The sequence below is a fragment of the Lepisma saccharinum genome, assembly GCF_977018435.1.
Source record: "Lepisma saccharinum chromosome 15 unlocalized genomic scaffold, izLepSacc3.1 SUPER_15_unloc_1, whole genome shotgun sequence".
Lineage (NCBI taxonomy): Eukaryota > Metazoa > Arthropoda > Insecta > Zygentoma > Lepismatidae > Lepisma > Lepisma saccharinum.
In genome coordinates this window covers 1,326,747-1,352,675 of record NW_028142892.1, presented here as the reverse complement: position 1 = coordinate 1,352,675, position 25,929 = coordinate 1,326,747, and the positions used below count along the sequence as shown (strand labels likewise).

The following is a 25,929-nucleotide window of genomic DNA, read 5'->3' as shown; positions in this document are numbered from 1 at the left end:
CCAATAAGAATGATAGAAAGTTGGTGTCAAGAACATTGTTTTCAGTATATTTCATGCTATATTTTATGTTCAGTACCTTTTTTCACCATCTCTAACATACACGACTGAAATTTAGGGCCAAAACTAGGCTTACCATATTTTTTTGGGTCCAACCCAGGACATATTCGCGATCAACTCGTTACTGCTGAATTTGTTTTTACAAAAATAAATTGAAATTACTTAAAAGCCTTAACATTTTATTGGAATATTAAACTATAAATTGTACAAGAAAAAATATTAACATTATTTTCTAACATCAATCAATTAATTTTCAAATCTTTAATTGAATAATACATTTTCTGATGTTTAGGAAACCTCTCTGTTCTAGGTAGCATTATCTGTTAGTTGACTCAGTTCTACTTTTCACTAGACATGACTTTTTTCAGAAATGGCTTGTTTGTTTTAATAACATCATAAAATTCACAACATGAAAGTTCTGAATTAATTTTGACATTCAGCAGATCTTTAACAGTGGATACTAGAAGTCTACCTCTTTCTGCAGACCAAATATTCCCCATAATTGAAAATACTCTCTCAACTGGAGCAGATGTTCCTTGTATCAAAAACGTGTAGATGAGTTACTTCACATGCTTGCAAGACCACCAAGACGCTCACGGAAGTACTGAAACGGAACCGCTCCGAAGTCGATACCTCGAAGAAAGAAAAGGTATAATCGATCCTTATAATCAATCGATCCTTGCCGGTCATAAATTCTGGTTGTGAATATTCAATACCGATAGCTACTTTCACGTTCAGATTCTCAAAACCCCGGACATTTTGCAATCCCGGACATCACCCCGGACAGAACTAAAAACCAGGACTGTCTGGGCTAATCCTGGACGTATGGTAAGCCTAGCCAAAACTGATATTCAATTTTGAGATAAAATCAAAGTTTAGGATTTTTTAGTAGGGAGGTAATGTTAACATCAAAGCTACAATTTTTTCAGAGGAAACACATGCATACAAAGCTTTAGCAGAAAATATTTGAGCTCGGTTTTCTGGTTCTCTATAAGGTTGTAGCTCTTTGAAACTACTAGCTTCTCATTTTCTTCAAAAATTTGAGCCCCAATATTTCTGGTGGGAGACATAATAATCATTTGATATGTACAGCATACATAGTACTCTATGAGAAGTACCTGTAATAGAAATTCGAGATCGATATTCTAAGGTTAAGTTACAACAGATGGAAATTTGGAAAAAGAGGCAAATTTAGGTAATTTACTCTGATCAGTTTACTTCTCATTTTTCCATGCAAATTTTCTTCACGATCGATTTCGCCACCCATCTGGTGGCTTCATCGGGTGGCAAAATCGATCGTGAAGAAAATTTGCACGGAAAAATGAAAAGTCAACTTATCTATCTCCGCGTAACTGCCAAACAGATATCTTTAGATACAAGGCAAATTTAGGTTCATTAGTTAGGAAAAAAAAATACTTTTATGAACTATCATGCAGTTATGTTTTCAGGGTGTCTACAATTTCATAAAAACAAAATTTCCAGACGTTTCCAGGTTTTCAGACCAAGAACCAAAATTTTCCAGATGAAATCATTACACAACGCAGCATACAGAAACACATCGGGAAGAGGTCACTATAATGTAACTAAGCACACACACTTAGAATTCTTCTCAACCACGTTTTAGAATATCAACTTCAAAAGTAAAGGTACTAATAGCAAGGCAAACTCACGAGTAATTGGCTGTTGGGGTAGGGAGGGGGACGAAGTATGTTTGTATAAGCTTTAATGTGACCTATCACCTATTGACTAACTATTAACAAAAAAGTGTGTTTCGTTTTTTAAAAATATATAACAATTATCATCAAAGTAACCCAAAAATTGCAACAAGAAAGCAGTAAATACCTATTTATTGTAGAGGATTTCTACATGATCACTGTTCAAAACATGACAACTTTTCCCATAGTTATTTAATATAAAATGTCTAACCACTAGTAACACTGAGTACAGGGTGTTTCGTAAGTTCGTTTACAACGCTTGGGAGGTGATTGTACGAGTGAAAATAAGATGTAACGAAATTCCGGAAACGGCTTTGTTGCAGAGTTATTGACGTTTGCAAACGTGGGAAAATGATTTTCCGAAGTGAATAATGGCAAAATGGGTGGAGAGAAGTCGTCGGTGTTGGGCGGTCCACTAAGAAATTGGGTACGCTCTTGTCAAAAAATCATGCGGCAATGTTGTGCAATGTCGGCGAAAGGGATTCCCCAAAGGACGCGAACAAAGATGTTGACGGGAGTGGGGTGGGTGTGCGTTCTGCGTGAGCTGGTATCGACGAAAATTGGCATGTGTTGAATGGCACCAAAAAACAAAGAAAATTTCCTGAGCGAAGGCCACCATGACGTAAAAATGAAAGAAATGAACTGTCATAGGTTGCATACCCTGAAGGGCAGATGGGTGTCCGTGTGATCTGACATTAAGTACCACATTTCTCGCTAGGGGCGCCAACAGTCTAGGTTTCCTCATGAAGGAGCGCACGTGTCTGTGCCATTCATGCTTCAGGTGCTGTGCCAGCAGCAGGTTGTTAAACATTCACGGTTGAATGGAAAGACGTGAGGTTCTTGGATAGTAGTGTTGTACAAACATGTGACCTAGCAGTGTTACGTGTTCTTAGCCACAGCCCATCGTGTTCTGTGAAGTGTACTAGTGTTAACGGCCATAAACACTTGTAGCCCGGTGTAAGGGACGGCTGCATACACGTCCCAAGAGCGGCGGACATGCATCTGATTTATGGGGAGGCTGGAGGTAATAGCCGTGCTGCAAGGCGTCTGTATGGGGCACGTTTTCCAAATAGGGTGTTACCATCGCACACCTTATTTCAAACTGTAGACACTCGACTTCGGGAAACAGGATCAGTGTTGCCATCTCATCGAGAAGTTGGATGACCGCGAAGTGTGCGAACACAACGGTTTGTGGAAGATGTGCTAACTGCAGTGATGGATCATCCAGGCACCAGTACGCGCGTACTAGCCCATGAACGAAACACCTCCCATTTGAATGTGTGGCGAGTCCTGGAAGAAGAGGGGATGCACCCGTACAAATTGAAGAAAGTGCAAGATCTTTTACCTCGGGACTTTGGCCCACGTGAGGACTTTTGCCAATGGTTTGTTCATCAAATTGAAACTATCCCCAATTTTCAGAATACGGTACTATGGACTGATGAGGCTATCTTCACGAAAACTGGCGTGTTCAATAGTAAAAACAGTCATGTGTGGGAACATGAAAATCCACATGCACTGCTAGTGGCACGTCATCAGCACAGATTTGCAGTGAATGTGTGGCGCGGGATACTGCATGACCATTTGATTGGACTGTACATTCTCCCTGTTCGCCTATGTGAACCCACTTATCAAGCATTTCTCAGTGAGGTTTTGCCTGAACTACTAGAGGACGTGCCCTTGGCACTGAGACAAAGACTGTGGTTTCAACATGACGGTGCACCCCCACATTTCGATCGGAATGTGCGCCATTTCCTCAATAATGTATTCCACAACCAGCGCATTGGGAGGGGAGGGCCTGTGCCATGGCCACCTCGATCGCCTGATATTACGCCCCTGGATTTCTTCCTCTGGGGAGAGATGAAACGCCTCGTTTACGAAACACCTGTCGTGTCAGCCGAGGACCTCGTTGCCCGAATCAATGTAGCTGCAGCATCGATAGCAGAAACGTCGGGGTTGTTGGGTCGCACTAGACAATCCGTGATTCGCTGTTGTCGCCTCTGCTTGAAGTACATGGTGGACACTTTGAAAACCGTCTGTGATGAGGTTCCCTTCATATCTCCATTAAGCATACTGTGTGCCCTTCAGGGTATGCAACCTACGACAGTTCATTTTTTTCGTTTCTACGTCATGATGCCCTTCGCTCAGGAAATTTTCTTTGTTTTTTGGTGCCATTCAACACATGCCAATTTTCGTCGATACCAGCTCACGCACACCCACCCCACTCCCGTCAACATCTTTGTTCGCGTCCTTTGTGGAATCCCTTGCGCCGACATTGCACAACATTGCCGCATGATTTTTTGACAAGAGCATACCCAATTTCTTAGTGGACCGCCCAACACCGACGACTTCTCTCCACCCGTTTTGCCATTATTCACTTCGGAAAATCATTTTCCCATGTTTTCAAATGTCAATAACTCTGCAACAAAGCCGTTTCCGGAATTTCGTTACATGAACTTTCCACCTTATATTCACTCGTACGTACAATCACTTCCCAAGCATTGTAAATGAACTTACGAAACACCCTGTATATCAAACTAAACAAATTTAGAAGTTACTATTAGTCCCTCTGTTTGTTAAAATACTACTTTTACTGCACTCCTACAAAAACGCTGATTTTTCCAGAAAAATATTCAATTTCCATAACTTTTCCACAAAAACTAACTAACTAACTAACTAACTAACTCTCTGGTTTTCTTAAACTGGAAGGTTCATGGCTGCAGCAACACAGGCCTTCCATCTGTACCTATCTTGAGCAAGATCTATATACTCTTTTCCATCCCTACAGAATTCCTTTAGGTCCATCTCAACGTTGTCCCTCCATCTTCATCTTGGCCTTCCTACAGGTCTCTTACCATCAGGTTTCCCAACAAGAATCCTGTGAACTCTTCTTTCCTCTCCCATTCGTGCCACATGGCCTGCCCACCTAAGTCTTCTTGATTTAATTATTCTAATAATATATGGACATGAATACAAATTATGTAGTTCTAAATTATGTAACCTTCTCCACTCACCTGTCTCCTCATCCCTTTTAGCTCCAAATATTTTCCCAACGATCTTATTTTCAAATACTCTCAATTTATGTTCCTCTTTCAATGTAAGGGACCAAGTTTCACATCTATATACTACTACAGGCAAACTTACTGTTTTGTATATTTTAACTTTTAGTTTCTTAGATATTAAACGAGAAGACAAAAGTTTATGAAGAGAGAAGTAACATGCATTTCCTGAATTAAGCCTACTTTTTATTTCCTCTTTAATATAATTTTCATTTGTTAATATTACTCCTAAGTATTTTAATTTGAAAACTGGTTCAAACGAGTTGTTATCAATAATTAGATTTTGATTATTACCTAACACTTGGTTTCAGCCTGTAAGCATATATTTAGTTTTCTCTTTGTTAATTTCCAAACCTATCTCTTTAGCAGTTTTGAAAAATATTTTAGCATTATTCTTAATTGTATTTATATCATCCCCTAATAAGTCTACATCATCTGCATATGCTAACAACTGAGTCACACCATTTAATTTTAGTCCTTCTTTAGTTTCTTTTACCTTCCTAACAGCATATTCTAAGGCAAAATTAAAGAGCAATGGAGATAATGCATCTCCTTGTTTTAACCCATCATGAATTGTAAATTTGTCACACACATTAATACCCACACGAATTTTACTTTCTGTTTCACTGGTGCATACTTTTTTCATACGAACAAGCTTCTTAGGTATTCCAAACTCTACTAATATATTATATAATTTATCTCTTTTGACCGAATCATATGCTTTTTTGAAATCAATGAATAGCTGTTGGACATTTTGATTATATTCCCACTTTTTCTCAAGTGTCTGTCTGATGTGAAAAACTTGATCTGTAGTTGATCTGTTACGTTTACATCCAATTTCATTAGCATATGGCGTTAGTCTTGTTAGAAGAATGTTAGATAATATTTTATATGTTGTTGAGAGTAGAGTAATTCCACAGTATTTATTGCAGTTCATTTTATCACCTTTTTGAAATACAGGAAGAATTATGGATTCTTTCCACTGTAGATGGATTTCTTCTTTATTCCATATTAACTCTTTCGCTGCGGAATTCTCTGGCACACAATATCCTTTGGCTGCGTAATTAAATTTGAAAATATATTTTTTTTATAAAAAAATAGTTTTCACAATTACATTGCATTATATATGAGAGAGAACTTACAAAAGTCATTCCTTGCACTGGAAAACCATTCTGTAGTCCCTGGTGGTATGATATTTTGAAAAATTTTTGAAATTTTTAAAAAAAAACAACATTTTTTTAGAAAGAATAATTTTACAAAATTGCATTGCAAAATATGTTATAAAGAACTTGCAAAAGTCATTCCTTGCACTGGCAAACCTTTCTGTAGTCTCTGGTGGTATGATATTTTGAAAAATTTTGAAATTCCCGCACCTAGATCAATGCTGTTTTGTACTCTGCTCCATGATGTTACGGACGGCGGTACAAATTCTTCATTAGACACTACACAATCACTGTCACCACTTGAAGTCTCATAAAAACTGTCGCTATTATCGTCACAACTTAATTCACCTTCTGATTCTGAGTCGGCAAATACCAGTTGAGTAACATCATTATCAGACAAGTGTTGACGACTTGACGAAGCCATGTTGTTTACATTCGAACATGCATTTGAAGCTGACATGTCAGAGCACTCAACGCTCGTATGTCAAAGAATTCTAAACAGAGGCGTAATTAGCGACATAATACGGAAAAAACAAAACTACAAGTTCAAATAGTTCAAAATACTATCAACAGATGTCAGAAGGCTACTACTAAAAGCGACGTACTTCAGAAATGCGACACCCGCAGCGAGTGGAAGTATGAACTCGCAATAATGTGACTTCCGCGGAGCAAGGCACCTGGCGTGCTGTGCATAAAAGCGACGACCGCAGCGAAAGAGTTAAACAAATTAATTTATGAATTTGACATATTAATGAATTTCCACCATATTTAATTAACTCAGCTCGTATTAAATCAATGCCAGGTGATTTGATATTCTTTAGCCTTTTAATAGCATCTTTAACTTCAGTCAAGTTAGGTTCTGGAACTAAAGGTTCTGCTGTGTGTACTTCATTTACTTCTGATTTATCTCCTACATGAATATTTAAAAGGTAATTAAAGTAGTTCTTCCATCTATTTAGAATATCGCTTGGGTCAGCTAGAAAATCACCGTCTTATCTTTTATCAAGTTTACTTTAGGTTGCCACCCCTTTCTAAACTCATTTACACCTTTATATAAATCTCTGATATTTTTGTTCTTGCTGTTTGTTTCAAATTCGTTAATTTTGCTTTTCAAGTAATCTCTTTTTTTACTTCTAAACGTGCGGTTAACTTCTCGCTTTATTATATTATAATTGCTTAGATTTGTATCATCAGAGTTATTTAACCACCTAAGTCTAGCCTGATTCCTTATTTCTATTAGATTATGACATTCATTATCAAACCATGGCTTACTTTTTCTTGGTTTATGGTATCCTATACTTTCTTTAGCTGCTGATTCTATTGCATTACGTATGTGCTCCCAATTCTTATTTACGTCTTTTTCATTTATATTTTCATCATCATTTAAATCCTGCAAAACATCAAATCTATTTGACAGTTTAATTTGGTAATCTTTCTTAATTCTTTCATCAGCAAATTTTCCTGTATTAAATTTTAGAACTTTTAAATTTTGTTGCTTATGATTTATCACTGCGAGTCTTTCTCTTAATTTAGCAATTACTAAATAATGGTCACTGGCACAGTCAGCACCTCTATGTGTACCCTTACTTTTTCAGATAAATAAATTCCCTGACTTTTCCAGGATTTCCAAATTTTCCAAGAGCATGGTGGTTGTTAGTAGGGTGTGTGACTGTCATGCAGTTTTAATTCCCGGTGTGGGTGATCTAAGGTCAGAATTTTTCCAGCCTTGTCCCCGCATAAAGTTGCTCTGGGGCTCCCCTGGCCTCAAATCAATGGGTAGCTTAGGGCAACTGTGGAGGGCAAAGGCAGCTGGAGCATGGTACTGATCACATTACTTCCAAAATGACAGAGATTGAGAATGTGGGGGTCATGTACCTTCATGTGCTAATGCACGGGCAACTACCTTTTTTTACTAGGTTTCCCAGACTGGCAGATACCCCCGTATTAGGTACTATAATCTATGGGTATGGGAACTTCTCGGACACCCTGTACATTATTGAAATGAACTCTCACCTGTAGTTTCCTGAGAAGATATTGTCCATCTCCCACACTTCACTTTGCACAGACATATCAATCCTCTTTCTATCCACACTGCTAGGCTCAACTTTGTTTTCCTCTTGTCTGTTCCATCCATTCTTCAAAATAACTGAAAATACAGAAAGTCCTAAAATACTTTTACATCTTAATTCAATGCCAGCCTCTGAGGCAAAGTGGTTAGCACATCGCTCAATGATGCCCAGGGTCCAGGGTTCGAATCCCAGCCTGGGCATGGATGTTTGCGAGTGTCCATTCATCAATTTCATATCATCACACATCCCGATCTTCACAAATGAGCCCAAAGTGGCACAAAAAGCGAAGTAAAATAAAGCAAATCAATCAATCTTAATTCAATGATTGAGACCATGGCTCTAATGGGCAAAATAAAAAAAATTAAAGAAAGTACATATTAGAAATTTATTTCACTTAACCATAAAAGGAGACCCGGGTTCGGATCTGAGGGCTCTGAGGAGGTATAGGTGGCCGGGCGTGATGCTGATTACATCATCCCAACTATGGCTGAGATCAAGAATATGGGGAGCTCTACCTCCACGTCACTTCACATGCCTTAGTGGCATGTGTGCACATATACAGGGATACCTTTACCTTACCTCATAACTAGGGTGCAGATTTTTGCCTATTTGCCTTTTATGTTTCTTGTAGTAAAACATAGACTTTAATGCTGGGTCATTCCATGCCAACTTAGGGAAAAGGTTAAAAATTTGACACACGGGGCCGAAGAAAAAAAATCATAACTGTTGTTGCAGGTGGCCACGGTGGCTCAGTCGGTAACACGTCTGACTACCATGCTCAAGGTCCCTGGTTCGATCCCCAGCCGGTTCAATTCCGGGAACTTTTCTAACGTTGGAAGCGGCCTCGGTGCCCACCCAGCGTCGAATAACATGGGTACCTGGGGGAAACCCTGGGGGGTAAAGGCGGTTAGAGGCGTGATGCTGATCACATCACCCCCACTCACGACCGGATCAAGAAAGTGTGGGGCATTACCCCCACACCCCCTATATGCCTTCATGGCATGGTGCTAAGCACAGGGGAGCACTTTACCTTTTTTACCTTACCTGTTGCAGGTAAGCTAGAATCTTCATGTTGGGCTCGTTTTAAAGCTAAAGGGTTGTTCTTTTAATAAAAAATAAAGTTATTTACCTTCAATCAAATTTTCATGTCAAGGTCATATCATATGGCCTTTGACCTTGAAAATTTTCAAAACTGTATTTTTGAAATTTTTGAAACGAATACATATGGTGCATTAAGATGTTGTCTATAAGTGACAAAAATATCATCTTGGGATGACATTGGGAACAGGAGCTGCTGACATTTATAAAGTTAACGAAAAAGTGTTACTGTTCATTGACAGATACAAACACTGGAAACGATGCACATGTTTACATTTTAGAAAAGTACACAATAATAATAACAAATAACATTACGTACAGTGCATATTTGTGGCATTTCCTATTCCTCATCTTCTCTTCTGAGGTCTTAAGTGTCTGAAGCTGGGATCTTATATGTCCGTCCAGTTTCAGTTCTTGGATCTACACTAGTCAGAACATCCTGGATGGGAATTCTTCTTATGTCTGCATGTTGGGGATATACATACGATGGAGAAGGACCATGTGGATGAAGAAAACTGATAAACTCATAAGAACTTTTACAAACATCGACAACACATCCCAACCACCATGCATGATCATCAACACACGTCACAAAATCACGAACTTCATCCAAAGGCAGTGTGTCTTGAATGACACTGGTGTGGTGTTTTTCACTTGTTATGTCTGTAGAAAACCTTTTCACAACAAGTTCTGGTGTCACAGGTATTCCTGGATTCAAACTTCTCCCAGGTTTAGGATTTGGCGATGACATTACTCCACATTCCCTCACTAGCTTTTTTGAAGTTCGTATCATGTGATTTGTTGCACTTGGGAATTCATTCTTAATTCTTCCAATACTCCAATCATTAGGTAGTACAGTCAAGATTTGCACTTTAGGAACTTTTTTCTGTACATTTTTCAAACTTTTCTTTCAACTGCTCCAAAAATTTTCCATCAGTACTTTTGATTTCTGCAACCTGTTCTTCTGCTGCTGGTATTGGAATATTTTGTTTTGTACTGCTTCTGTAATCTTATTTATTTTGCTTTTGCTATAACCTGTTGATTTCATTTTTTTTCCATTTGATGGGTGATTCTCCAACACTTTGTAAGCTTTCATTTAATGCCTGAATAGAGACATCCTTGTGGAACTTCTCCACTTCCTCATCACTACCATTATCACTTTCTCTTTGTTCTCTAACCATTGTGTTTTCACCACTCACTCTGTTGCTGGTTCTGATTGGAATTTGTTTTCTACAAGCATCACATATCTTGTACCCAAGCTTTTCTACCATCCATGGAAGAACATTTCTTAATTATTTTCTGCTACTGGTATGTCCTTCAATATCAATGGGGTTACAGCACTGTGTAGGTACAAAATAGTTCTTATCCATTGTAATTTACTGCAAACAGATCCACACACACACTTACAAGACAAAATGTTAATAAGCACACTGGCACAGGACACCTCTCACTGCCTGAAAGACTGTAGCTGCACTGAAAACAAAGTGGTGACTGAGCATGTCAGAACTTGCTTCTTGGATACCTTCAGTCTAACAACTGCCTAAATCCACTGCCCAGTGGACAGTAACTATCATAGCTCCTGTTCCCAATGCCATCCCAAGATGATATTTCTGACACTTATAGGGAACATCTTAATGCACCATACGTATTAGTTTTAAAAATTTAAAAAATTCAGTTTTGAAAATCTTCAAGGTCAAAGGTCATATCATATGACCTTGACATAAAAATTTGATTGAAGGTAAAGAAGTTTATTTTGAAGTTTCCATTTATTTTGCATCAATATTACATAAACAACTGTATTTTGTTATTATTTGGTCTAGGAATTAATTCGTGTTTGTTACGCACACATTGAAGCTGTAGTTCAAACACAAAATACATAAATACCTTAAGAAAAATATTGTCCATCGCGAGCCACCACTTTCGCATATTTGTCAGGCAAGTTACGGATTCCGTGGCAAAAGAAGTCCTCATCCTTTGAAGTGATCCAGTCAGAGACCCATTTTTCGATATCTTCTGAAGAAGTGAACCACTGTCCAATCAAATCGTTATTCATGCAATCGAACAAGTAGTAGTCCGAAGGAGAAACGTCTGGTGAATACGGCGGGTGGGGTAAAACTTCCCATCCGACATTTTCTAAATAGGTTTTGACCGGTTTTGCGACATGTGGGCGAGCGTTATTAAAAATAAGTTTATCATGTCTGTTCTCCCATTATGGTCGTTTCCTGGCCAGAGCTTGCTTCAAACGCATTAATTGTTGTCGATAACGTTCTCCATTAATAGTTTCACCCGGTTGCAGCAGCTCATAGTACACCACACCTTTCATATCCCACCATATGCACAGCATAACCTTTGCACAGTGAATATCTCATTTCAGATGTCATGGACCTGGTTCACCTGGCTTCACCCAGGCCTTTTTTCGTTTTGGGTTCTCGTAATGGATCCACTTCTCATCGCCAGTAACAATGCGATGCAAAAACCCCTTTCTTTTCTGTCTTTGAAGCAGCAATTCGCAAATGGTTTTTTGTCTTTCAATGTCTCTGTCTTTCAATTCATGTGGAACCCAATGTGACATCTTTTGAATCATTCCCATGGCTTTGAGGCATTTGGAAACTGTTGTTTGATCAATGCCTAATGCTTCTGCAAGTTCTTCCTGCGTTTGACACGAATCCTGATCGAGCAATGCTCTCAATTCTTCGTCTTCAAATTTTTTTTGGCTATCCAGGTCGCTCTTGGTCTTCCAGGCCAAAATCACCACTTCTAAACCGTGCAAACCACTTCTGACACATTCGCTCAGCTAGCGCATGGTCACCATACACTTCCACCAAAATACGATGACTTTCGGTAGCACTTTTCTGCATGTTAAAGTAATGAAGCAGAACACCCCGCCAAAACACTTTATCTGGCACGAACTGCACCACGTTCAGTTGACTACAAAATGCTGTTGTTGATGCGTCAATCAACTGCCCTATACTACGAACGATGCGCGCTGACAGGAGTTTTCAATGCATGTGTGGCTACACGGAACTGTGGGACGATACGCTCGTTACGCCATCTCTTGTCCAGGCGCACGAATTAATTCCTAGACCAAATACATAACAGGTATTTCAATATTCTGATTTTAAAGCAAAACTCTGGTAAATTGATGCTTATAATTCAACCACTAATATTAGTCAATATTTTGAGCAACTTATAACTTCCTATTTTCAAGCATCAGTATTGGTGTTGGTGGGAATCTGTAAGAATATCGATATCAGTACTGATATTAGTTCAAATTGGTATTGGTTTGTTTCCATCCATTTCATCAAAACAACTTCCCCAACATTTCCAGGTTTTCAATGATTTTCAGGTCAGCATGAACCTGTATTTACTTACCATTAAAAACTTTATATCCCTCAGCCGAAAAGAATTCCATGAAGCAACGTAGTTTAGGTATCAGATCCCTTATGTGGCATCTCAATTCGTGACTCCTGAAAGACGAAGAAGAAGAGTATACTGATAGCATGTAATTTCTGCAAGCTGTTGTGTGTTATGACAAAGAAGAACATTTATTTTAATCCTGTAAATATTACTGATATTACACCTTTAACTAAATAAGGAAATAATTCTTGGAAGCTTTATGGGAGCAAATGAAGAAGTTTTATCAGGATATCAACCAGGTGATTTCCAGATAGGCCTCTGACCTTTCGAGGGCTAACGTCACTCTTATCTTCAGATATTGATGATGACACCTTTGTCATCTGGCTGCACGGTGGGTGAAGCAGTGCCCAACGGCCAGCACCCGAACATCAAATTCGCCATGGAGACAGAAACCATGTTTCTGGACATCCTCATCGGTCATCGCAAACAAATCGGACGGGAGTTTAGGAGACAGCATACACAGGAAACCTACACACACGAACCTATACCTCAACATCAAGATTTATCACCATCCAGCACAGTGGTCAACCGTACGCTCTACATTGTTTTATCGGGCCATCTCCATCAGTGACAGAGCAGCTTCAAGATGAAATAAAACACCTGTGTAGAACTTTAAGACAAAGGATATGGATACACTGCAGGCATCATCAGCAAGACACTGTGACAGCTACCAATTCTCGTAGCACTGTTTGCAGCTGGAGACCATTCGGGGATCAACTTCCTTACGAGGATTTTTACCTCTCATGCCTTCAACATAATACACTAAGTCATCGAAATTTCCAAAAACGAGTCTAGAGTTCATGATTTCAAGTCTTTATTTGGTTTCACATGCAAAACATGTTGCAAATTATTCCAAAACAATGAGACCGACATGCATCGAACTACTTTCAACCCTGGCTTCTATCAGAAGAAACCACAGAATATCTCTACACTGCCATTACTATCTTTTATACAACATGATCACCAATATGGCTTTTCCTTACATTGCTCACAAAGTTATAATTTGTACAGTATGACTGAGCTCTTGTAAAATTAATTTTTATACGTTTTACTACAACTGAACATTTAATGATCTGTGTCATTGAATTGAATTGACTTTATTGCTGGGCGAGATTTAGCTGTTGCTGGTATACCACCTAACCCCAAAAAGTACAGATAAAAATAAAAATAAAATAAAATTCAAGATTACAAAGAAATTGAACAAGAAAGTACAATAAAATACAATAGGAATAAAATCATATACAATAGAACAATATTAGCAGTGAATTAGATAATAAAGTAACTGAAGTTGAGAAAGTTGATAGTAAGAAAAAAATAAATTCTAACAACTCACAGTATTTTTCATTATTCATAAGTTGATTTAGCCTGCTTCTGATCGTTGATCAGTGATTCACGGAGCGTATCGCGAAAACGTCTGAAATTTTGATTTTTGGTTAGATTTGGTAGTGCATTCCAGGCTTTGGGTGCTGCGTAACTGAAAGAGGCCTGATAAGCTGAAGTTCTGCAATGAGGTAAGCTGAAACTGGTAGCGTTTCTGGTTGAATGCGAATGAATTTTGCTTCTGAAGTTTAATTTCAAAAAGAGGTAGTTTGGGCTTTTGCTATTAATTATGTTGTGCAGTGTACAAAACAAGTGCTGTTTTCTCCGTCGTGCCATGGAGAGGATTCCGTGCTCATTAAGCACAGGGAGAATGAGTTCACCCTTCTTTGTTCTATATACATATCTAATGCATGCGTTTTGAACTTTCTGTATTTTTATTGCAAGCTTTTCTGTTATTCTTAGCCGTAAACGACGTCACAATAGTCAAATAGGGGAAAGATAAGAGACTGCACTAGGTTTAATTTTATCTTAGGCGAGAGGAAGTCTACCAGAAGATAGAGGGACTTTAATATTGAATTCGCCTTGCCACATTGCAGTATCACGTGCTCAGACCAATCAAGCCGCTGGTTCATGATCAGTCCTACGTTTTTTACTATTTGAGAAAAATTAATAAGCTGTGTGTGAAGAATTATTTCCCATTCATTGATGTCAATATGTTTCAAGAGGCTGCCTGTTCAGATACTTGTAAATATTGATTTGTTTGAATTTATTACTAACCCATTTGAAGCGCACCAATTGCTTAGGTTCTTCAAATCTTGGTACGACCGCATCCTGCAATTTTGATATACATGTGGATATATACAATTGCGTGTCGTCAGCATATAAGTGAACGTTGCATATTTTCACAGATTTGACTAAATCAGCAAGAGTGAGCGTAAGCAGCAGACCAAGGATTCAGCGCTGAGGCACCCCAGCTCGTATGTGAAGTGGAAAACATAGCTCCCCTGTCTTAACCTGCCGTTTTCTTTCACTTAGATAAGTTTGGAACCACTTAAGCGCCGTCGGCAAGAATCTATAATAATGAATCTTGGCCAGAAGGAGCTTATGCAGTAGAATGTCAAAAGGCCTTGCTAATGTCGAGCAACATCAGTAGCGTTACGTTAGATTGATCCGAGTTAAAAATGTCGTTGGTTACTTTCAAGAGTGCCGTTTGTGTGCTATGGTGTGGGTGAAAACCAGATTGCTGCCAGGCAAGGATATCAACTTTGTCAATATGGTTTCGAATTTGTTCATTTGCAATTTTTTCGATGATTTTTGAAAGCACCAGCAGAATGCTGAGTACAAAACAGGACAAAAAACAGATATGTGGATGATTGTTTTGGCATATGGGAGGGAACGAAGAGGCAGCTCAACATATTTGCCAAAGAAATACAAGATGAAGGAAAAGGGATATTATTGGAACTCGAAATAGAAGAAGAAGACAAGTTAAGCTACCTAGATATATTGATGAAAAGGAAGAGAGGACAAGAAATTGAAACCGCTTGGCATCAGAAGAAGTGTGCAGCAGGGGTATTCTGCCACAAAAGAAGTGATGTAAGTGAGGTGACAAAAAGAAATTTTATAAAGAATATGGATGACAGAATCAAGAAAACATGCACGAAAGAATGTGAAAAAGAAGGCAAAATAAATAGCCTATGGAAACAGCTGGAAAAGAATGGCTATGAGAAGGAGGATAGACTGGACATAAACAGAAGAAGGAAGAAAAATGGCAGGGGAGAAGAGGAAGAGGAAGGGATTATCTACAAAGTGAAATGTAAAGAATGTCAGAGCAGGGACTGCGAACCGAATTTGAACTGGAACTAAAACATGCTCCAGTTCGACTTATAGTTCACACTCGAACCTGAACTGAAATGTTTCGCTACATTCTGGTGCACCATAACCCTCCGTGTACTTTCAGTTTCAGTTCAGTTCCGGAATGAAACTTCATTGTGAACACTTTTGGTTCGCATCCGAACCTGAACTGAAATGTTTTGCTACATTCTGGTGCACCATAACCCTCCGTGTACTTTCAGTTTAAGTTTTGTTTCGGAATAAAAATTTGTAGTGAACAATTTGGTATTTTGGGGGCTGCCAGATCCGAATATTTGGAAATAGATAAGATCCGAAATGCCATTAAGGCAGTGTTTCTCAATTTTTTTGCCTGAGAGTCCCCCTTGATATAATTGAATATTTCTGTGTACCCCCTGAATTCTCAATATTTTATATACCTAAAAATTGTATGAAATAAGTGTGAAAAATGACACCAAACACAAACTCATTGCTTCCAATACGCTCATAATAATATGGATACGTAGTTATTACTTCTGAGTGGCAATATGTTTGTAATTCGTATATCTTGGTCGTGTTTGGTGTCCTTTTTCATATTTTATAGCCCAGATTTCAATTATAACAAAATAAATGTAATATTGTTACAACATAAAAAAATAACATTGTTGATTCAACTAGTCAGTAGGTGACTCACTAGTCACTGCATCCGTCCGGTCCAGTTTCTATTGCGTCACCACCTGTAGGAAGGGAACAGGAAGTATGTATTTTCCAACAGTGCCTTACATCACATTGTATTCCCGTTCCCAACCAATCACGTGGCCTCCTACCCGACTGCCATGCCATCAAACTGTTTAAATCCAGGTACTATAAATAACCCTGTTCATGCAAGATATTAATCAAATCCACATTAAAATCGTGTTTTTCACCACAGCTGCAGCGCAATTCAAGAAACAATTCTCATATCGGCATTGTCCAAGTCGTGGTCATTGGTTCTGCGGTCACGAAAGAAGTTTGATCGACACACTGTCGTCTTAAACCACAATACATTTTCTTTCAATGGGTAACTGGGGAAGGCAAGTGCAAGGCGCATTTTTCCCACTTTTCATTGTGGTTACTCTCGGGAGAGCGCATTTTTCCCACTTTTATTGCGACAGAGCACTTTTCCCGGGCGCATTTTTCCCGACACCGGTGGTTTTGGCTGCACCAGTCATCCAGGTAAGCGTGGAGCGGTTGTTCTCAAGTGTGAAGTTTGTAATGTCAGATTTGAGGTACAACCTTTCCTCTCCAAAACTTGATGATCTCATGGTCTTGCGGACGAATGCTTTATTCCAAAAGCGTTCTGATCAGCACTTGCCAGCCTTAAACCAAGATGAAAATTCTTTCAGTTCCTCTATTAGCTCCAGTAGTGTTTACGAGTTCGTCGAGGAGGAAGGTGAATAGTCGTTGTCTTTCATGCTCACATGTGTGCTGTCGTTTTTCATAATTCTCGTTTGGAAAGACATTTAAAAGATTAACATTGTAAGATTTATGTATGACCTAATTTCCTTTTTTATTCAAAATTTAAATAATAGCTGTTAAAGTGCAAATGTTACATACGAGGAGGAGAAACTCGTACTACAAAATTATGACATGTATCATTTACAATCATTTACAATCAACCAAAGTTTGTGAAGCATATTTTTAAGTGCTTTTTCTTTAATCCATGGTTATTTGTAGGTGTGGTAAATATCCATCGAGGATAGATGCTTATTGCATTTTTCATAAATTAACAGTTCATACACTATTTTATTTTAATTTTCTATTTTCAGGAATTCAGAAAACCTAACAAAATTATGTAATTACATACAAAAGAGTAAATGCCATTTTCCATGAATTGGAAAATTTGCTGCCATAGAAAAATCTAATGTGTATTAATCTTATTGATGTAGTTTTGCACGAAAATGGACACACTTATGAAGCTAGCCACAGCTCACATAGAATTGTATCTGTTTTTTTAACTACAATTTGGTTGCTGTACTGTGATGACATACGCTACTTTCATAAATGTATTTGTTTAACTACTATCTGTACTGTGATGTCATACGCTACTTTCAGAAATGTATGTTTGATTAACTACAATTTGGTTACTGTAATGAAGATACGTAACTTTTTTCACACTTAATTTTCATCCCATTGTTTGATGCCATTTTGAACTGAATCAACTGAGGTAAAAGTGACGCGGCAGATTCATATAAACTTTTCGTTTTCATTTCACAGATAATTACAAGAAAGTACAATTGTCAGTACAATGTGAGATACAGTTCTTAAATGAAAATAATGTATAAAATTCCTCAGTATTTTTCTCAATCTCAAACATAGCAAAATGCGCCCAGATCCTTAACATTTGGGTCTGGAAACGGTTTAAGTTTGAGAACTGAAACTGAACTGAAAACTTTCATTCCGGGCCAAACTGGAAATGAAAGTTCAGACCATCCAATTACAGTTCGGGTAGATATACTCCGGTTTCGTTCCAATTTTAGTTCGAGAACTAAAAAACGAACAGAAGGGTTTCATTCCGGGCCGAACTAGACGTACAATCTCAGATCATTCTAGTTACGGTTCGGATAGATATGCTCCGGTTTCATTCCAGTTTCAGTTCGAGAACTGAAAGTGAACCGAAAGGTTTCATTCTGGGCTGAACTGAAACTAAAACCCCAGATCATTTCAGTTACGGTTCGGACATATGTACTCCGGTTTCATTCCAGTTTCAGTTCGAGAACTGAAAGTGAACCGAAAGGTTTCATTCTGGGCCGAACTGAAACTAAAACCCCAGATCATTTCAGTTACGGTTCGGACATATATATTCCGGTTCCATTCCAGTTTCAGTTCGAGAACTGAAAGTGAACCGAAAGGTTTTATTCCGGGCCGAACTGAAACTACAACCCCAGATCATTCCAGTTCTGGTTCGGACATATATACTCCGGTTTCATTCCAGTTTCAGTTCGAGAACTGAAAGTGAACCGTAATGTTTCATTCCGAGCCGAACTGAAACTGAAACTGAAAGTAGGTTTCAACTGCAGTCCCTGTGTCAGAGTGTGTACATAGGAGAAACGAAAAAGAGGCTGAAAGACAGGTTGAAACAACATAGGAATGATGTACAACTTAAGAGAGAGAGAAATGCGATATTTAAACACACGAGAGAAACAGGACATGACATACTGTAGAGTGGGATGAGGCTAAGCAGATAGGAAGAGAGAAGAGAATACTTGTGAGAAAATAGAAGTAGGCCAAGGAAATAGAGAAGAAAGGTGAAGAAGACACAATGAACTGGAATGGGGGACTGAAGATAAACAAAGAATGGAAGAAGGCGTTAGAAAGAGTGGAAACGACAAGAGAGAAAGAGGAGAGAAGAAGGAAGAAGAATGAAGGAAAAAGAGCATGATATAAAGAGTCCAACCACATTCCAGATGGAAGAAAATATTTTAGTCTTTTAGGTGAAAGTACAGTTGACAAGGGAAAGCCACCTGCTAGAATGTTCCAGAACAACTTTCTAATAGTCTGGAGAGGAGTAATGTTTGTGTGTATATATATCGTCCTGTTTTGTACCTTGTTACATTTGTACTTGGTACAGAGTCTGAAGAAGACCTTGCTAGAAGGTTGAAACGTTACGTTCAGTTTATGTTTTATAATAAAATAAATGTCTGCCTTGGTCAGCATATTGAGTTTTGCAATTAAGTGTCTGAAATTACTATTTAAACTAAATTTATTAAATATGATCTTCCTCATCAGCCTCAAATAATGTCCAATTTAAACTTCCTTGGTCAGCAACTTAGTGTTTTTCAATATAATGGTTAAAAAAGCCAATTTGTATATCATGACAAAATTTTCAAATTGTGCAATATTTTGTATTCATATTCATAACAGTTATTTTTGACTAATATGAAAAACAAAAATGTTCAATCATATGTGTTCTTTCAGACAAGTAACACAAGATACATTCTAATTTATAATTAAATTTATTGAAAATGTGTACATTTGCATTGGCATCAAGGTTTATATACAAAGGTCAACTCTTTAAAATTGTTCAGTGTATAATATGAGTATGATATCATTCTTGGTAATTTGTATCAACTTTAAAAAAAACGTTAATTGTAATCACTAGATAAGTATATTATTATACATATTGCAAAATAGCTGTAACAGAGCAAATATGTACATTACTTCACAAACTGTTAAGCACTTATTGACAAAAATATAAAACAAAAACAATTCAAGATGACATGCTAAAAATCTTTCATGTACTAGTTTCTCTGAGACTAGTGGTCTGCGACTTTTAAAAGGATCTCAAGATGGCAAAAGGATAAGTACAAATGTGGCAATTTGTGATGGATTGATATTTTGTACAAATATTGAATTTTGGCTAGACTGCACAATCGACCCTTGTGTTTTACCACTTGAAAGTAAAAAAAATATTCCACGCTAATAGTACATATTTAACACTTCGAATTGCCACTGTGCATTTCTAAATTTGAAGTTACATTTCTATGAAATAATAAAAAAAATACTACTACATTACTTGCCATAGTTGGTTTCCTTGAACCTAATCCACGTTATAAACACACAGTATTGCCAGGTCTAACTTTGGTTTTCAATATGAATATACAGGGTGTTTCCAGGCTGATGATACGAACTTTCAGGGATGATGGAGAAGGGCACATGTATCAATTTGAGATAAGGAACCCTGGTCCGGAAACGACTTAGTCGAAAGTTATAGACGAGAATCTGTGTATGAAGATGTAATACTTTTATTACCTGCACAAGTTTCACAAGCTGCTACATCCACAACAGTTGTTCGAAGTGGTGTCCCAGTGCAGGCATGACATCGTCGCAGAAAGTTTTGGAGTACCCAGACAGCGAGAATTCTTGCGAGAAGATCCTCTGCAGTCTCACTTCCTGTGACATTGTTCGAACGACCCCGGGGTTGTTCCAACGGGTATGCCAGAACTTTGTGCGAGGATGTCGTGCCTGCAGTGAAGCCGGGGGACGCCACTTTGAACAACTGTTGTGAATGTAGCAGCTTGTGAAACTTGTGCAGGTAATAAAAGTATCACATCTTATTACACCGATTTTTGCTTATAACTTTCGACTAAGTATCTCAAATTGATACATGTGCCCTTCTCCATCATCCCTGAAAGTTTGTATCATTAGCCCGGAAACCACCTGTATATGCAAATTTCCACTAGGATTATATTTTTTTAAATCGTGTTTTCATTCCTATTTTTTCATGTTTTTATTCAAAAGGACTCTATAGAAAAAGGTGGGGTCGTAGGTCAATTACCCCAGGGGCAGAACCCAGAATCGGAGGGCAATTAATACTACTTTTTACCCACTTCCAATTGTTTCCTCACCTAAAATTTTACATTTCTGGAATCCTTGATTCATACCCCTTCCAACGATGTATCATAGATATTTCTATTAAGAAGGGTCCATTCGACATCCTTACCTATTATACTTTGCAAGTTAATCTTAAATAGTTTGTTTAAACTATATATGCACATTTTTTCACATAACCGAATCTTGAAAGTACTTTGAAAATGGTATAATCTTTTATAAAAGATTTGGAACTTGTGATATAAACCAAGGATATGTGAAAAGGGCCAAGTTCAATTTCAAGCAGGAAGTTGTTATCTGCTTTCATCTGCATTATCAAGGAAGCATATGAATAATGCAATACCTCAAATGGATGGTTTGAGGTGTAAAACATAAAGTGGTACCTATATCTTCTACACTTCGGATGTGATTTAATGAAGGTGGATTTTTTAAAATTAAAGGATGGAAGCCATCTTCTAAAAAAACTGAGTGAAGAAACTGGCATATTGAGTATACTCAAATTAGAGATGATGCATGCAAAAATATATGAAAAAGACATACACTATCTCAAGAGGAAATAATAAAGAAATATTTTCTTAATTCCAATTACATTTATATGTGATAATGGTCTTGATAACCTGTGTATAATTTGATGATGATGTAAGTTTAAGTTTTCTTTTTCTTTTACAATATATTTTGCATAAAATTACTTATAATTGCTTCAGCATAAATGCTATTCCTTAGCAAATGTAAGTTAATATTTCCTTTTCATCAGATAACAGTAGTTTCCTACTGTGATAACACTTTAATTTGAATTCTGATTGTTTAACATTACGCACCAGACAGGTATATACATAAAATGATGTGCCAGTCAGGACTTCAGATTTAGCTGAGGGCATTTACGAAGTTGATTAGTGAGATGGATTAACTGAATTGGTTGACCACGCTGCCTTCTCGATATTTAGTTTCGCTGTCTGCATCTCACATCTTTTTCATTTTCGTTATATGTTGTGCCAACAAAACTTACTTTTTTTTTCTTTTTTTTTTACTCTGAACCTCTTAATATATTATTTGAAATTCATTTTGCCCAGATTAATACATCATTTTGACTGGGTATCCAGAAAATGTGTGATTGCGAAAATTAGCTCCCTTAGACATACATATCTGCTAACATTGATTGATTTGGTGTTTTAAGTCGACTTTATGCACAATAAGGCTAATTGGGACTGGACCTACAGTTTAAAGTGGGATCCGAACCACTATGTGCCTCCATGGGGATCGAACCACTATGTGCCTCCATGGGGATCGAACCCGGGACCCCTTGATTACAAGGCAATGACGGTACCACTGCGCCATCGGGGAGTCCCATATATCTGCTAACAAACTGAGAAGTGAATCCCACCTTACCTCTGACCGTCTTGAGTCTGCATCTCATCTCCAATCACAATAGCACATTGAGTGAGCATTTTGGCCTCCTTGACAACATCAAAGAGCATCTGCACCAAGTGGAATATTTCACTTCTGACAGGATACAGGCACAAAGGGAGAAAAACAAATTCAAACTGAAAATAAAAAGAACAAGTTTATTCAGAATTACACCTTCAAACAATGCAAGTTACAATTCACATGAAGTAGACTATAATGTGACAACTCTTCAATGGTTAAAGTACTAATTCTAATTCTGATATTCAATTGAGCCTCCTTGGTGGTGTAGCGTTAACATAGTCAACTTTTGATGTTGAAGGGGTCTTGGGTTCAATGCCTGGTTGAGGCACAGTGATTTGGATCTCATTTTAAACTCTACGTCCAGTCCTGATTATTCTATTCCATCTGTACACAAAATTGGCAGCTCGACGATGAGGCGTACGAGAGTTGTTGACCTCGGTGTCCACTTCACATCTGACCTGTCGTTCAACACCCATTATCAAGCCTTGGTGAAAAGGTGTATAAAGCTAGTTGGTTTCATTAGAAGAAATTTTCTGTTTAATTTTTTGTAAAAATATACGTCACATTCGTTCGTCCAGTACTGGAATACTGCAGTCCCATATGGAATCCACAGTACAAAACGTGGCAAGAGGAAGTGGAGAGCGTCCAAAGGCAGTTTGTGAAATGGCTGTGCTTCAAGGTGAACATTGAATATCACAAAAAGAACTATACATCTTTATGCAAGCATTTCAGTCTGGAAACTTCGTTCAACAGAAGTCCTCAGTGATGTCATTTTTTTTACAGAAACTGATCAATCACGGCTATGAGTGAACTGCACTGTTAGAAAGTATAAACTTTAATGAAGGCCGACACAGTGCAAGAAACCGAAAATTATTCTGGAGAGGTCAAGGGTCAACACGCATAGGTTTTACCTGCAGTGCGCATGCAGGACACGGTGAATGAACTATTAAAAACTGTATACTTTCATATGTTCACAGACTCACGTAGTGTGCTGAAAAAAAGATAATCACAACAATAAGTTCATAAATTGATGTAAATATTGTGTACATAGACGTTCATACTTTCATGTATTATTTTTTTTCTCTCTTCTATCTTGATATTTATTCACAGTGTATTATGTTCAACATAATTGGGAAATGTATCCTGTGCTGAACAAATAAATAATAATACTAATAAATAATAATAATAATAATAATGTAAAGATATCTGTTTTCATTTTCATATTTCAAAAGATTTCATACACTTTTCATTTTTCCGTGCAAATTTTCTTCACAATCGATTTTGCCACCTGTCTGGCAGCTTTGTCAGGCATGTACTGTCTTGCTGCGGGTGGCATGGTTCCTTCTTCCACTTGCGTTCATGGCAGTGCTAGTTAAGCAGTCCATTCACTTTCCGACATTCCAGTGTGCGGGTAGTGCTTCCTTCTTTTGCCACGCATCGAGGTTTTTGGTGCTACACAAGCGGAAGAAGTAACAAAGGCTGCAGCAAGACAGCACATGCCTGACAAAGCCACCAGACAGGTGGCAAAATCGATCGTGAAGAAAATTTGAGCGGAAAAATAAAAAGTGAATTTATCAGAGTAAATTACAAAGTGAACTTCAAAAAATTCAAACACAAATTGAACTTTCACTGACTGGTCCATGGATACTACCTAAACTAAACATTCTGGGAGTAAAGGTAAAGTTCTCTACGCATTAGCACCGTGCCATGAAGGAACAGTTAGGGGATGTGGGGGTTGGGCCCCATACACATTCTAGATCTATTTCCTTATCACAAAATAAATTTCCAACCTCTGTGGCAGAGTGGTTAGCACAGCCCATTATGACACCAGAGGTTGCGGGTTTGAATCCTGGCCTGAGCATGGGTGTTCTTTGTATGTGTCCCTTCATCAATTTCATCATATCATCACTCATCACCATCGTCGCCATTAGCCAAACATGACTGAAAAGTGACGCTAATAAAAAAATTAAAAAGTCAGAAATACATTCGAGGAGGGGATTGATGACTTATTCAACGAACTATTAAAAGTGAAAATTGTTCGTGTTGTTGTTGCCTCTTCACCCACAATATGTGAAAGTACAGACATCTGTCAGGTAGCTCAGTTCTCTCTCTTCATTCATGGATGTGATTCTCATCTCAATATGGCAGTAAAACTACTTGAATGATTCCTCCCTGTGACACAAGAGCTGATATTTTGAAGGAAGTAGAGGTCATTTTGCAAAGTTACAGCTTTCCTATATCTTATAATAACTTTTTTATGAAGTTATAATTTGTCCTTCCCAACGTCCCAGGAATACCAGGAATATTTGTTCACAGTAAAATTACTACTTGATGAATTTGGAAACGGGTATCAAGACCTCAGAGGGTGCAAAGGGCAATATTCTTGTTCACTGCTCTGCTCCCTTTTCTTTTGATGATGCGTGTGAAAGTCCTGACCTTCGAATGGAACTTATTGAATTACAGTGCAACTCGAATTGAAAGACAAATATCGTGAGGTGGGCTTTACTTGATTTTTCTATATCTCCCACAGCAGTATCCTCGAACAAGCTATTTTGTTGCAGAAATTTTATTAATTTTGGTTGCACTTGCCTTGGTGAAAAGTTGTTTTCTACAATGAAGATTAATAAAACAACAAACATTAGTTGTCTGCATTAAGAGTTTCATGCTCACAAAAATCCTATTGCAGACCTTTGAGAAGCTACTTTAAAAAAAAAAAACTGTGAAATCTATGGGAAACGAAACTAAAATTCATCACAGTTTCTTGCAAAAATGTTTGCACAATTGTAACCAATTTATACTCAAAATTAACGTAAAATATTATCACCATGAAAATATGTTTGTTTGATTTTATTTCAATAAAACATGCAAGGATATTAAATAAAATGATTTTCACAACAATTACACACACACATAATCATGTAATCTTCAGATACAGTGTGATATGTGAGGGTAGATGAAACAAATTCCTCCTCCTGATTTTTGCATCCCCTTGCGGTTGCTAATTTATGGCAAGTGGGGGGAGGTCTATATATAATTTACATATCGATGCTGCAATAATAATCATTGGAATCCCCCCTAAGGGTCAAACCACTTATTTCTGGACTTCAAGGGATTGGTTCTAGATGTGCGGCCCGGAGGGTTTTGACATTATCATTATGCAGCCCTACTCACAAATTGAGTTTGACATGGCCGCATTAGAAGAATTGAAAGAAAATATCAAGAGAGAAATTGAAGATACGTGAGAGTGAAAGTTTCCTTAAAAATTGCCGTAAATGTGTGGAAGCAGGAGGACATCATTTCCAATACCTCTTGCAACAAGGTACGTGCTCATTTTAATTTTAACTGTCCATGTAATTGTACAAGCTTATTTCATTACATAGCCAGCGATTCCATTTATGAGGATGTAGCATCC

The 25,929-nt window shown here is 37.8% G+C and overlaps 1 protein-coding gene across 1 annotated transcript in view; it reads right to left on the bottom strand.

Annotated features, from left to right (window-relative positions):
- LOC145982226 (uncharacterized) overlaps nucleotides 1-25,929 on the bottom strand; it is a 119,690-nt gene that overhangs the window by 37,252 nt on the left and 56,509 nt on the right. The window contains exons 9-11 of the mRNA XM_083115796.1: nucleotides 22,479-22,633; nucleotides 12,531-12,625; nucleotides 8,005-8,137 (exon numbers count right to left, since the gene is read on the bottom strand). Of these exons, the coding sequence (XP_082971922.1) occupies nucleotides 8,005-8,137; nucleotides 12,531-12,625; nucleotides 22,479-22,633 (383 nt within the window). The remainder of the gene's footprint in view (nucleotides 1-8,004; nucleotides 8,138-12,530; nucleotides 12,626-22,478; nucleotides 22,634-25,929) is intronic.